We start from the raw sequence: 14,787 nt of genomic DNA, 5'->3' as shown, positions 1-14,787 counted from the left end.
TAAACCTGATGTCAACAACTGCGGAACTTCAGCACACATCGGAACTGCCTGGAGAGCTTAGGAAACGTCTTGGATTCGGGGTGTCTAGTCAAATGGCCAGGAGCAACTTGAGCCACTGGTCAGAGGACTGCAGTCTGAGAATGGCTGCTCTTCACTCCTAGAGCACCACCAGGGGCTGGAAAATAGCTCACCTGGGTAGTACACTGCTTTGTGATGCGTACAACCCAGGTTCTAGCCCAGCCCCCATGGCACTGAAGGAAGCTTAGTCTCCCTCTCCTCTCCTCTCCTCTCCTCTCCTCTCCTCTCCTCTCCTCTCCTCTCCTCCTCTCCTCTCTTCTCCTCTCCTCCTCTCCTCTCCCTCTGCCTACCTCTGTCTCTCTGTATCTCTCTCCCTCTCCTTCTCTCTCATCTCTCTGTCTCTCTCTCCCTCCTCTCTCTCCTCTCTCTCTGTCTGTCTCTCTCTCCCTCTCTGTCTCTGTCTCTCTCCCTCTCCCTCTCCTTTTCTCTCTCCTCTCTGTCTCTGTCTCTCTCCCTCTCCCTCTCTGTTTCCTCCCTCTCTCTCTCTCTATATATATATATCTATATATATATATATATGTAGTCTCTCTCTCCATATATATATATATATATATATATATATATATATATATATATATAGTCTTAAAATATCCATTTCTAACGGCAACAGCCCAGTGGCAGATGGATCTGTCTCACCTCTGCCTTGAACGTAAACAGAGACTCAGCTTATTTGTGAACGTGGCCATGAGTGGAGCCCGCTGTTGTATCTGTTTCGCAACAACTACAAAAATGTTATAGAGTATACATTAGCTGTCATTAGATAACAGAGAATGTGAATTGACTATATCTTTACTGGGATAAAAACAAATTGCAGGGCTCTTTTCATTATTAGAAGTATCTATTATTACTTACTTCTGTAGGGGACAAAGATGTGATAAGAAATATATAAATATTTTTAATGTTTTAGGTCTCACAAAGTCTGCAGGTCGTGAAGCTTTCTAAAAACCATTAGAGCCAAAAGTGCCTATTAGCACCAGTGCTGAGGGTTTTATTCTGCATAGATAAAAACACTTCATCTCACTCTCAAAGAAATGAGCACATATTAAGGAAGTCAGAACAGTAAGTCAGACTATGTTTGGGGAGGCGGCCATATACTTTTCAAACTTGAAAATATCCTTCAAATAAAAGTTGCAATATAGTGGCTTTGTTTTGTTTCTTTTCCCTCCTTCCTTTCTTTCTATTTTTTTTTTCTTTCCCCAGAGCTGTACTCAGCTGTTTTATGGTGGTGCCAGGGATTAAAGCTGGAACCTGGAAGCCTCCGACATGAAGATCTTTTGCATAATTACTATGCTCTCTCCCCAGCAAGAGTATTGCTTTGCAGTTTACTGTAGCCCCATATGTGGTTGGCACATTCTCTGGATAATGATTTTTCCCACCTGTATAAAGGAAAGTTGCACTATATGGTTTCTGGAAAATATTATAGTTGTACGGTTCTGTGCATATAAGCACAAAAACTTTCTTAGCAATCCAGAGTGGAGGGACTAGATGCCAATAAGTATATAGCTCTAAGTGCTGACTTTTTTTTTCCATTTGTTATTGGTTCTGCTTTCTTTGTAACATACATGTAGGTTCTGCCTCTTTTAGGACAAGTGACAAAAATAAGGAGGACATAAAGATAGAAAATGATGATACACAAAACAAAACACAAGAGGAGCATACAGAGTTCAAGTTGGGTCACACTTTTCTTGGAATTGAGGTTTTGGCAGAGAAACTTCTGGATGCTTGCTCACCCGTTAGAGTGCACAGGCTGCCATGAAAAGGGCCTGGTCTCAGCAGAGAAGCTCTCTCTGTACATGGTCAAACAGTGCTTCAGGGCTCACACTGTCTTCTTCTCTCCTATATGTTTCTGTCTCTCACCTTCTATAAAACAACAAAAAAGAAGAAGCGAGAGATGTGGTGATGCGGTTTGCATGTACTAAAGGATTTTTCTACAAAAATCTTAAAGAACTGCTGGAACCTAACAGGCTAATGATTAGTTGTTGTATCCTGTGAAGATAAGGGTGAGAAAAAAAATTGTCTCCCCTCATCTTCACTTCTCTAGATGAGAAAAAAAATAAATGGAACTGTACCACTGATAAATTAAGGATGAGGAAATACACTCTAGCAGTCCACGGGAATGGGAAAGACAGAGAGACAGCAATGAACAGTGGACAAAGAAAGAAAGCTTGCATTGAAGACCCATGTCCCTTCTGTGCAAAGTCTGGACTTTTTAAAAAGTTTGCATTGAGTTCTCTAAAGCATGTAGATGTCACGTTCCAATAATTTAATGATATGTCTTGCAAGGGCTTGGTGGCTTGCTTAACAAGGACCGTCATAAAAGACTGAATGTATACTTTTATGGAAAGAATATGTGCTGGAAAAATATGCAAGAGTGAGTCAAGTCTATTAAATCATATTTTGGGGTTTATCCCATATTATTGGGGTCAAGCAAATTCCAGGACATACAGTGAACTAAGATACTTAGGATCAGGACTGACTCCAGAGCCCTAGAATATCTGGTTGTGACCTGAACTGTGATGTTAGCATGTTCCGGAGGCCGCATTCTCACGCCTTGCACCCATGCACCCATTGCTGAAACCAGCAAAGGCTTTGCTGTCTTGCTTCTGTCGGTGTGCATGCTGTGTCTCTCAGTATGATTTTTTTTATTCATAGGACTCATGGTTTCTTTAGAGGTTCCTGAATTTAGCATTTGCTGTCAGGAAAGGAAAAAAAAAAAAAACGAACTGTGTGTGATATGTTGTTTGATGTTTATCTTAGAGTGAGAAGAACCTCCCTAGAGAGAAGGAAAGGCACGCTTCCTCACAACTGCAGCTTTACAGTGCCTGTGGTCTCTCTTGCAGCTGGACGCTGAAGCCAGTGCCATTCTCACGGAACTTCAGATCAAACTCAGCGGGGTTCTGGATGGTCTCAGTGTCACTTACGGAGAAAGGTAAGTGGTCTAAGGGTTACTGTGTAGATGAACTAGGTTTCAGTCAAGGGTAGTCTTGTCTCAACACTCTTGCATATGCTGGCTATGCCATACAGTTGTTTTTTTCACTAGTGATTTAATATTTATTTTTAAAAGTACATGTCAATAGGGGTATAATTGCACATTGTTCCCACCACTCGATTATGAATCTTCAGTCTCCCCACTGTAAGCCACCACGGCTCTCCTAAGGTTGTAGACATGGGCCAACTATCATCTCTCTACAACTATCTGTCTACATTTGTATATAACTACTCCTTTTTTCTTCCAGGTCCCTTCCTCCCTTCCCCTAAAAGTTACTCATAATACCATTACTACCTCCAAATGTCCCTCTCCTTTTCCTCCTCTTTCTCTCTTGAGTGCTGATGGAGTCCAGAGTCCTCTTGATACTTCTCCCCCACTGGGAGTATGGATCAAGGTTGTTTTGGGAGAGCAGAGGTAGGAGTTCTGGCTTTTGTAATTGCTTTTCCACTGTGCATGGGCATTGGCAGGTCAATCTATACCCCAGCCTGTTTCTATTTTTCCCTAGTGGGTCAGAGCTCTGGAGAGGAGAGGTTCCAGGACACACTGGTGAGGTTGTCTACCCAGAGAATTCAGGATGAAATCATGGTAGAAATCAGGATGAAATCTGTAACCTGGTGTCTGGAAGGTGGCAGGACATAAACTAAGACAAAATGGTTAATGAACAGGAGCCAAAAAGTAGGAATAGAGCAGATGAGATTAGGTATGTGAGGTAGAAGAAAGCTAGAAAATTCGTTTTAGCCATGTTTCTAGGGCACACAACTATGACAGTTTTGCTTGAATTTGATAGCTAGCCTGTTTTGTTTTGTGGTTAACATGTATAATAACTAGCACCATGTATTTATAAAAGTCTTTTTTAAGTTGATCTTGGTTAGCAAACATTTGATAGAGCTGCTTTGTCCTTTAACACCCTCCCCTATTTCCTTGTTGTTATTTCCTATTTTTATTGTGTTATTGCTAGTCTACTGCTATTCATCTTGCTTAGAACATGTACTCTTTTGCTTCCTCCTTTATTATAGGGCTCCATTCAGTATTTCCTATAAGATGGGTTTAATTGCGGAAAATTCCTTTAGTTTTAGAATATTTGAGAAAACCTTTATTTCTCCCTCAGATTTGAAGGATAGGTTTGCAGGATACAAAATTTGTGTCTGGAATCCTTTTTCCTTGGTTACTTTGACTATGTCATTGCATCTCCTTGCCTTTAGGGTTTGTGAGGAGAAATATGGTGAAAACCTGGTAGCTTTACCTTTGTACGTAACTTCTTTCCTTTCCCTAGCAGCCTGAAATTTTTTTCCTTGTCATTGAGTTTTGATAGTTTTACAATAATGTGCCTTGCTGTTGGTCATTTTGAATTTTTGAACCTGCGTGATTGGCGTGCTTCCTGAATAAGTGTGTTCTGAGGATTGCCTAGGTGAGGGAAATTCTCAGCTAAAATTGTTCTGAAAATTATCCCTAATCCTTTGACCTGGTCTTCATTCTCAGATATCCCTATCACTCTTACATTCAACCTTTTGATGGAATCTGCGATTTCACAGAACATCACTTCATTCTTTCTAAACATTTCCTCTTCCTCATCTCTAAATTGAAAGAGTATACTAATTGTAGCTTGTATATTTGCAATTTGAAATTCTTTTTTATGTGTGAGTCTACTTCCTAAGCCTCCTACGTGAGCTTGAATTTCACTCAAAGTGTCTTTCATTCCCTGTTGTTCTGTTTGAAGCTTTTCTTTCATTATTCCTGTTTAGTGAATTCTGCTTAAAGTTCTTCTTTCAATATTTGTAGTTTCTTTGCAAATTCTGTTCTGATTTCTTTGTTTATGTGTCTTAATTCCATAGTAAAATGCTCTTTTAATTCTCACTTAGATTCTTGGAGATTTCTCATATTGAGCTCTCTGTAGTCTCTCTGGTAAGCTCTTTGTGCCTGGAATTTCTTGGAGTTCCTCTGTTTCCTTTCTGTATGTGTGAAAAGGCATAGTTGCTTGTCCCTACCTTGGCTGTGCACTTACTGTGCTGGATATTGTTGGCCAGCAAGTGGTGATATTATTGTGATCTCTAGCCTTCTCTTTGTTTATTTAATTGAACTGCATAGGGGTTGGGGGCTGGGCTTGAAGACTGTTTATTTATCATTTATTTATCTTCTGTGTTTTTGTGTTGTGTATATATACCTTCTCTGTATGCATTTAATCTGTAATCACACCTCAGGGGGTTGCTTCTGGGATCTAGCTGTGTTCAAGGACAAAATGCCCTTTGGCAGCTTGGCTGCTGTTGCCACCAGCTTCTGGAAATTGCTTTTAAATTTGAACAGCTTATGGTGGTGAATTTTCTTTCTCTTTCTTTCTTTTCACAAGCCCTTCCATGAAATTCAGAAGACTCTAATCCCAGTGTCAAGGATCACAATGTAGCAAAGTGTCTTCTCTCTCCACCAGCTTCCAGTTGCAGATAGAGGCAAAAATGGTGTTGAGCTGTGTGGCCTAGAGTGGAAGGTCTGCTGTTTTCCCACACACCCGTGCTCCTTCTCACCCCAACCAAGCATAGGAGCACCCGCCTGGGGCTGTGGATATCTTAGTTGTAGCTGCCAGCTTTGATGAGGTTTATCACTGTAGATATTTGTGGTTTGGGGAGGGATCCTTTCTGTTCCCTGTTACTGCATGGCTATGCTCCTGGAAGAGGCCCTACCATACAGTTTTTCTCCCTTCTTTCCTTCCAGCCTTCCTTCCTTCCTTCCATTCTTTCATTCTTTTCTTTCTTTTTCCTTCCTTCCTTTCTCTCCACCCCCTCCTCTGTCTCTCTCTCTCTCTCTCTCTCTCTCTCCACTTATGTATTATTCAATAGGACAAAAAGAACATGAGAGAAAGACACCTGCACCACAGACAGCTTCACTGCTTGTGAAACCTTCCCCACACAGGTAGGGGGCTGTCAGTTTGAACCCAGCTGCCACAGCCCAAGTCCTTATGTCCTAATTCAAGAGCCTAAAATATCCTCTGAAAAGTGTTCTGTGAGTCCGCAGTCAAAGAGTGAGTTCTTGATACATGCTTCCCAAAACCATGTATCTGACAAGTAGTGTAACCTAGCTTCTAGATGCAGTTTACTTTGTCATTTCCTTCAGTTTATGGGTGCTTGTTAAAGGCATGTGGTAATGCATCTCTCATTTCTGTTTGCAAGTCTAGTGTTCAAAGTCTCTCATAGGGTCAGGATGACAGCATAGTCGTTATGCAAAAGACTTCCTTCCTCAGGTTCTAAGGTCTCAGGTTCCTTCTCATGACCATCATGGCCATCCTCCAAGCCTTCATCTACCCTGCCTTTCCTAAATGTAAGTCTCGGCTTCCTTGTGTATGATGGTTGCTTCTGTCGTTGAAAATAGTAACATAACGGACGATCTGTAAGTACTGTGGACATAATGAGAGTTTTCACTATTTGAATATTTTACTGTTTACTTCCAATTTGTAAGACTCAAATACTGGTTGGACAATAGGAAGAACTGAAACATTAATACTGAGGATTACTTCTCACAGACATTTTAAAATACTTTTAGAGGTAGTAGCATTGTCCATTTGTCATGGCCCTTTGTAAATACCCACTCTTACTTGATAAACTCATGAGGGTATGTAGCACAGAACAAACACTGCAGAAAAATAGCCTAATTGCTCTTATGGATTACCATTCAATAAGATTTCCAACTTATAGATGGTAAAAACTAGACAGTATGGCATGAATGAACATGTAAGTAAGAAAAAAACCATGAAGTTCTAACTGTAAGGGAAAGGAGAATGACAGGGAGGTAGTGTTATGTTCAGTGGTCATGAAAAACGGAGGAGGTGACATCTAATATTTACCTGAAATAGCTGAGAGGCCCAAAGGCCTAAGGGAAATTGGATAAGAGGGGACATAGCAGTGACCATGAGATGAGAGTACCCCCCGGAGAATTCTCAAAACACAAAGAAAGCTGAACTTCAGTAAGGCTAAGGAAAAGGTGTCAGGAAGACAGATTATAAGGAAGATTTCAGAGTCAGGTTATTCTGGGCTTTAATGAAGTCCATGAAGTAAATTCAGCCTTTGTTCAAAGTAAATCTGACAGCTGTTAAAGATGTTCAGCATGGGAACAACATAATCAGGTTTCTATCTTAACTGGACTTCTGTAGGAGGCTGAAAACAGGAAACAAGGCCAACAAAGTTAGGTCATTACTCAGCAAGTTTAGGTGAAAGATAGTGGTGAGTTAAGGATCTAGTGTCTCTGTGGAAGTGAGGACAGATTCTCAGTTTAGGATGCTAAGTAAAGATTTGGTGATGGGCTCTTTGAATATGGGAACAACTCATTAACCTCCTAAGGAGAAAAGTTACATAAACAATTTAGCGTAAATGTCAGGATTAGAGGGAATGGCTGCAGATGTATATTTAGAAGACAAATACTTAGAGGACGTAGAAATCATGGGATTATTAGTCAAGACAGTGATTTTCAGTGGAGAAGTGGAGTGATACAAGGATCAGTCTAGAGGATTATGCTGTAGGATTGCCAGATAAAATCCAGGGTAAATCCAAATAGATTTGCTTTTCAGATAAACAGTGGATAAAGTTAGTATGAAAATGTCCTGATAAATTAAAACAGTGAAAAAATATGTCCCAAACATGAGACAGACACCGAAACATTCACTGTGTGAAATTCAGATGAGCCAGATGTTGATTATATGTTAAAATAGCCAACTTTGCCCCCCAAAATTATTGGTCAGACAATTAAAGAGCAGGTGGGGCTGGAGCAGGCCTTTAAAAAGGTGTGGAGTATCAGCTATTACCTGAAGAAGGTATTTTCAGATGCCAACATTTTCAGGAACAATCATTCTTTTGTAGACAGTCCTCAGAGAAGGAACCCAGCAAGGACTGTGAGAAACAGTGCCAGGGTGGGAGGTCAGTAGAGGCCCAACTGGTGGAGTGCACATTACCATGAGTGAGGGCCAGGCTGCTAGCTCCTGCTCCCCACCTGCAGGGGGAAGCTTTGTGAATGATGAACAGTGGAGCGAGGTCGCTGGTATCCCATCTTCTCTCTGCCTCTTTCACCCTCCATGCTTCATCTTCCCCTCTCCTCTCTCTATCAAAAAGAAGGGGGGAAATGGTTACCTGAGAAGGGGTAGAGTCAGGCAGGCACCAAGTCCCAGCAGGAAGGAAGGAAGGGAGAATGGAAGGAAGGAAGGAAGGAAGGAAGGAAGGAAGGAAGGAAGGAAGGAAGGAAGGAAGGAAAAAAGGGAGCAAAGGAAGGAAGGAAGGAAGGAAGGGAGGGAGGGAGGAAGGAAGGAAGGAAGGAAGGAAGGAAGGAAGGAAAAAAGGGAGCAAAGGAAGGAAGGAAGGAAGGAAGGAAGGAAGGAAGGAAGGGAGGGAGGGAGGGAGGAAGGAAGGAAGGAAGGAAAAAAGGGAGCAAAGGAAGGAAGGAAGGAAGGAAGGAAGGAAAAAAGGGAGCAAAGGAAGGAAGGAAGGAAGGAAGGGAGCAAAGGAAGGAAGGAAGGAAGGAAGGAAGGAAGGAAGGAAGGAAGGAAGGAAGGAAAAAAGGGAGCAAAGGAAGGAAGGAAGGAAGGAAGGAAGGAAGGAAGGGAGGGAGGGAGGGAGGGAGGGAGGGAGGAAGGAAGGAAGGAAGGAAGGAACCCTTTTCTCTAGTTAATTCAACCTGGGAAACATTTCTTCTATTCATTTTACATATAAGAAGCAAAAATAAGCTTTTATCTCAAAAAGATTTTTTTGCAAGTGGACAATAATTTTGGAAACAAATAAGCAAAAGAATTGCTCACCATTTGAAACAGGTCAGGTACGTGGGCTCAATTAAACAGAGAAGGCAAAAGAAGGCACAAATGTCTTGCTTTTATCCTAAAGTTTATTTTCGTTATTTTTAGTTTCCAGCTGACCATTGAAGAATGTATAAAGCAGATGAGTTTTGAACTCAATCAAATGAGGACAGATGGAAATCCGGCATCAAATACAAACATTGCCACAATGGATGCAGAGGTTGTGCTGAGACCTCTTATGGACTTCTTGGATAAAACGTAAGTTTTCTGCCTAATTTTCCCCTTGCTCAGTGTCCTAAATTTGACTGAAATGATTTGAAGGTAAAAATTTCTGTCTTCTACAAAAGAAAGTTAAAGACCTTCGAATTTGGTAATGAGTGTAAAATTTGCTATGGTGTAAAACTATACAAATCCCTGTAATCTTATAAATTTGTAAGCCATTATTGCCTTACTAATAAAAAATAAATAAATTTTAGAAATAAAACTAAAGGGAGGGTAAAATACCTCACGAGGTACTACAGTGCCTTGCCATGTGTTTGGCTTGGGTTTGAGGCCAGCCCCCACTACACTGGAGGAAGTTTCAGTGCTGTGGCCTCTCTCTCTCTCTCTCTCTCTCTCTCTCTCTCTCTCTCTCTCTCTTTCTCCTCTCTTTCTCTCTCTTCCTCTCTATTTCTAAGTAAAAGAGAGAGAACTAAAAATATTCTAAGAAAATAGATTGTGGGGGCTGAGTGGTGCTGCACCTGGTTGAGTGCATATGCTACAATACACAAGGACATGGGTTCAAGCCCCTAGTACCCACCTGCAAAGAAAAGCTTTGCAAGCAGTGAAGAAGTGTTGCAAGCATCTCTCTCTCTCTCTCTCTCTCTCTCACTCTATATATCTCACTATCTCCCTCTTCTTTTCAATTGCTGGCTGTCTCTATCCAATAAATAAAGATAATAATAAAAATTCAAATAAAAAGAAAATACTGTGTATTAAATGAAACATACTTTTAATCAGAAAACAGGAGTGACTTCATATAAGAAAAAAAAAGTGTGGAAGAAGAAGTGAATTTGTACTTAAGGGACTATTCTGAAGCAAGGAGAGATTTAAGATTTGTATTATCTTCAGATAACATTCTGCTGGTGCTTCTTGTATGTAGAGAAAAACTGGATTGAATCCAAATATCAGATTCCACACCAGTAGTCTGCTGAAAAAAATAGCACACATGTGTTGTAAGTGACTTCCAAGTAAAATGACTTATCAAGGCAAAAAATAAGGAGTTGAAGCAAGGCATTTATTCTTTTGCAAAAGGGCGTGCCGCCAACAGTGGCCTCCAGGCAGCAGCCCCCTTCACCCTTCTCCCACCTTTTATACCAGACGCAGAGACGTCTCCTCCACCCCTGGGCAGGGCTTCGGAGCTCACGGTCTCCCCCGCTGCCTAAATAAGGAAAGGAGGGAGAGGGTCTGAGGATCTCTGCTGGAGGACTAGCCAGCACTGCAAAGAGCTGACCTCAAGAATACAAAACTCCTGGCCACAGGTGGTCACAGATAACAATTTATAAAGAAAATTTTTGTACTAAACAGTTGTATTCATGTTCTTTTGAAGGTAAGACCTGACCATCTCTCACACATGTGACTAGAATTAGTCAGCTCAGAGGCAATAGATCGCTGTCCAATCTTCTTTTTAATGAACAGCGAGTACCGTTCTGCCCAGAACCTTATTCTAATTGCTGGGCAGTTATGAAAAAGAGGGATGTTGTCTCTGATTTCAGGTTGATTACAATCCAGCAGTAGCAATAATGGGTAGGAACAGAAGCCTTTTATAGGCAACAAAGATAAAATCTTTAGCCATAATGGTTGGTTGAAACATAGCAAAATGGGGTAAATCTTGACACATCCAAAAATGGGGGGAGGACATGGACAGAATATTCACCACAGAAGAGATCCAAAAGGCAGAGAAACACATGAAAAAATGCTCCAAGTCTCTGATTGTCAGAGAAATGCAAATAAAGACAACGAGATACCACTTCACTCCTGTAAGAATGTCAGACATCAGAAAAGGTAACAGCAGCAAATGCTGGAGGGTGAGGGGTCAAAGGAACCCTCCTGCACCGCTGGTGGGAATGTCAATGGGTCCAACCTCTGTGGAGAACAGTCTGGAGACTCTCAGAAGGCTAGAAATGGACCTACCCTATGACCCTGCAATTCCCCTCCTGGGGATATATCCTAAGGAACCCAACACATCCATCCAAAAAGATCTGTGTACACATATGTTCTTGGCAGCACAATGTGTAATAGCCAAAACCTGGAAGCAACCCAGGTGTCCAACAACAGATGAGTGGCTGAGCAAGTTGTGGTCTAGATACACAATGGAATACTACTCAGCTGTAAAAAATGGTGACTTCACCGTTTTCAACCCATCTTGGATGGACCTTGAAAAATTCATGTTGGGAGTCGGGCTGTAGCGCAGCGGGTTAAGCGCAGGTGGCGCAAAGCACAAGGATGGGCATAAGGATCCCGGTTCGAACCCCGGCTCCCCACCTGCAGGAGAGTCACTTCACAGGCGGTGAAGCAGGTCTGCAGGTGTCTATGTTTCTCTCCTCCTCTCTGTCTTCCCCTCCTCTCTGCATTTCTCTCTGTCCTATCCAACAATGACAACAACAATAATAACTACAACAATAAAACAACAAGGGCACAAAAGGGAATAAATAAATAAAATAAATATTTAAAAAAAGAAAAAAAGAAAAATTCATGTTAAATGAAATAAGTCAGAAACAGAAGGATGAATATGGGATGATCTCACTCTCAGGCAGAAGTTGAAAAACAAGATCAGAAGAGAAAACACATTTAGAAACTTAACTGGAATTGGCGTATTGCTCCAAAGTAAAAGACTCTGGGGTGGGTTGGGGGTGGGGAGAATACAGGTCCAAAAAGGATGACAGAGGACCTAGTGGGGGTTGTATTGTTATATGGAAAACTGGGAAATGTTATGCATGTACAAACTATTGTATTTACTGTCAAATGTAAAGCATTAATTCCCCATAAATAAATTTTTTTAAAAAAGTAGGACAAAAAAAACCATGAAAAAAATAAGTAAATAAGTCAACCCACTTACAATGAAGTGGCGGTGTGGTTGCAGGCCTCGGTTCTATCCTGTCTTTAGAAAAAGCCAAGAAGAAAAAAAACCTCAAAGGATTACATTAAAAAAAAAAAACTCTGAACAACTAAGCCTGGAAGAGTTGGGAAAACAATAACCATTATGCGAGAAGACTTTTCATGCCTGAGGAGCCAAAGGCCCTAGATTCAATCCCCAGAACTACAGCTACGCAGAGATAATCAGTGTCATGGGGACAAAAGAAGTCAGCTTGTAACAGTGAAACTCTGAAGAGATGGCCCTCTCTCCTCCAAAATTGTAGCGGTAATATTTACATACTTAAAAGAGTCGTGTGTAGACTTTTCGTAACAATGTGCATGTAGAGGAATGGTATGGTAGTGTCTTTGACATAAAGCATAGGAGCTTTGGTCATATCTATAATGAATCTTTTAAATAGACATCGTTTATATGGCCTGAGGAAAAAAGGATCTTCCACCAATAGGATAAGTCCTACCACTGAGTTGCCTTCCCAAACCATTTCTTCTTTCTTGCTCTTTGATTCAGATCGGATAGTAAGGTTGATCAGACAGAGGGGAGATGCCATGTTCCCAACTCCACCATCCATGGGGCTCCCTTGGTGCTGCATATGGTGCTCCCAGGTGGTATGGGAGCTTAAACCCTCAGCCGCATGCCCAGTATGGTTTGCACTCCATGGGGGTGCTGTCCCTAGCCCACCGTAAATTGTTCTGAAAGAGAAGTTCCACAAAGCCTAGAAGTTTGAAGAGATTCTCAAAGCACATTCTAGAGACATGAGGACATGAATGAGAGAAGATTCTGTTCTTCAGGAGGTAAAAGTATGAAGGAGCTTCTGGCTATGCACGCCATTGCTCCAGAGTGGAGAAGCAAAGACAGTAGAGGGAAACAGAAGGTGAAATGTGAACGTGGTGTGGTTCGTAGCACCAAAGCAAGGTACGCTAGAGAAGGAGGGAAGGAATGAGAGGGAGAGGCTTTGGGGGCCCTGGGGCATGATGGTGGAAAAGCATCTAGGTTGGGGGAGAGTGTCTCACAGACACCAGGCATGGGGAGATGAGGGGTTATTCCTATGTGTCAACAGCTGCACTGTAAACCATTGACCACCCCCCAATAATGTATATTTTTAAATGTGTAGAAGGGAAAGAGAATAAGGTACACAGACAAGCAGAGTGGCATGCAAAGTAGTCACCTCTACAGAATCAGCAGAAATTTCATTTGGCCTGACTCCTTCCAGATGGGCGGAGTTCAGAGGTGTGAGAAGCATGTTCAGGGGGCGGGAAGACAGCCGGTCTGCTTTCTCATGAAGGTCTGATCAGATATGTGATGTGGAAATGACCTTCCCCACCTATCATATAGGACATTTGAAAATCACCTGGTTAATTGGTTCCAGGATATGTGCCTATCAGTTTGTCTCATTAGGTCAGTTAACAGTGACGGTTCTAAGGAGGAAGAGCTAGGCAGTGGCGCACCTGGTTGGGTGCACATGTCACACTGTTCCTGCCTCCAGTCCCCAAACCTAGGGTCGGGGAGGGTCCGGGGAGGGGAGGAGGGTCATGTCTGGTGAAGCAGGGCTGCATGTGTTTCTCATTCTCTCTCCTTCTCTAGCCCTCCTCCCTCTCAACTTATTTCTGTCCCTATCAAATAAATAAATTAAATGGGTGTTTTTTTAAAAAAAAATAAGAATGCAATTGCCACTTCCCACTTCCTGTTATTTAAAATGAATAGTGGAGGACTGGCAATCTTCAAGGTGGACTGGAGGAAACCTCCTTAGAATTCATGTTCATTTTACCTACTTATAGACTTTCTTTGCCTCTAGTACAGCCTCTCAAAAGAAAACGTCTTATTTCCTCATGCTTCCTTCTCTCCACCTCAGTCCCACCAAATAAGCCATAAGTTGCCTCTCCAGCTGGCAGAAACCCCCCGCTAGGCTGCAAACGTGGTCCAGGGCTTCTTTCTGTTCATTCAGTTTCAGCACAAGAAGGGGTGGTTAGCACTCCAAGTCCACGCACTGAGCATAAACACAAGGCTAACTCCACCGCCGACAGCTCAGAGATGGAAATCACACATCCACTGCAAGATGGGCAGGCCTGTGATGTCACCAGGCATCCCGGGATTTCTTGGAGGAGAGCTGCTGATTTCTGCCTCGTGTCCAGAGCACAGATAGCCATGGGCAGCTAACTTCGCAGACCGTGAACAATGGGCCCTGAGCACTGAGGCCACAGAGTCCTGCCACACGCCTGAGCAGTCCTCAGCTTCCCTCCAAAACAGGCGCGTTCATTCATTAAATCACTCATTTAATTCCTCTGTCTTTTGGGGAGGCAGAGTGAGGGGAGGAAAGGAGTCCACATGCATAATTTCAAAAAACCTATGCAGCTATTTCATTATTTTGTTATCATTCAGAAATACAGTGAGACAGATGGAAGGATCCATTAGAACTTCCTCAGCACCACAGCCCTTCCCGTGTGGTTGCTGGGTCTTGACTCTTTGCCGTGTGAATGGCAACCTGTGAGCTCTGCCTGGTGAAGTATCTCTCTAGCTCTCTGTGTTTGCATAGACCGGTGATCTACCTACAATTGTTTGAGGAAAAATATTTCTCTTAAAAAATATCCATCGGGGGCCGGACAGTAGCACACCCGGTTAAGACACATATAATCACCATGTTCGGGGGCCCAGGTTCTAGCCCCCACTCCCCACCAAGAGGGGGCGTCTGCTTCATGCAGTGGAGCAAGTCTGCAGGTATTTATCTTTTGCTTCCTCTCCCTATCTTGTCCACCTCTCTCAATTATTCTGTCATACTGTCCTATCCAATAAAAATTAGAAGAAAAAGGGGGGGGAAGTAAAAAATGGTTG

General features: G+C 42.3%; 1 protein-coding gene across 5 annotated transcripts in view; it reads left to right on the top strand.

Moving 5' to 3' along the window:
- UNC13C (unc-13 homolog C) overlaps nt 1-14,787 on the top strand; it is a 413,239-nt gene that overhangs the window by 318,806 nt on the left and 79,646 nt on the right. For all 5 annotated transcript variants that reach the window (XM_060178197.1, XM_060178195.1, XM_060178196.1 and 2 more), the window contains 2 exons: nt 2,919-3,007; nt 8,937-9,086. In XM_060178197.1, coding sequence (XP_060034180.1) covers nt 2,919-3,007; nt 8,937-9,086 — 239 coding nt within the window. The remainder of the gene's footprint in view (nt 1-2,918; nt 3,008-8,936; nt 9,087-14,787) is intronic.

This window comes from Erinaceus europaeus, chromosome 18 (genome assembly GCF_950295315.1).
Source record: "Erinaceus europaeus chromosome 18, mEriEur2.1, whole genome shotgun sequence".
NCBI classification, from domain to species: domain Eukaryota; kingdom Metazoa; phylum Chordata; class Mammalia; order Eulipotyphla; family Erinaceidae; genus Erinaceus; species Erinaceus europaeus.
This window is presented reverse-complemented; position numbering and strand designations above follow the sequence as displayed.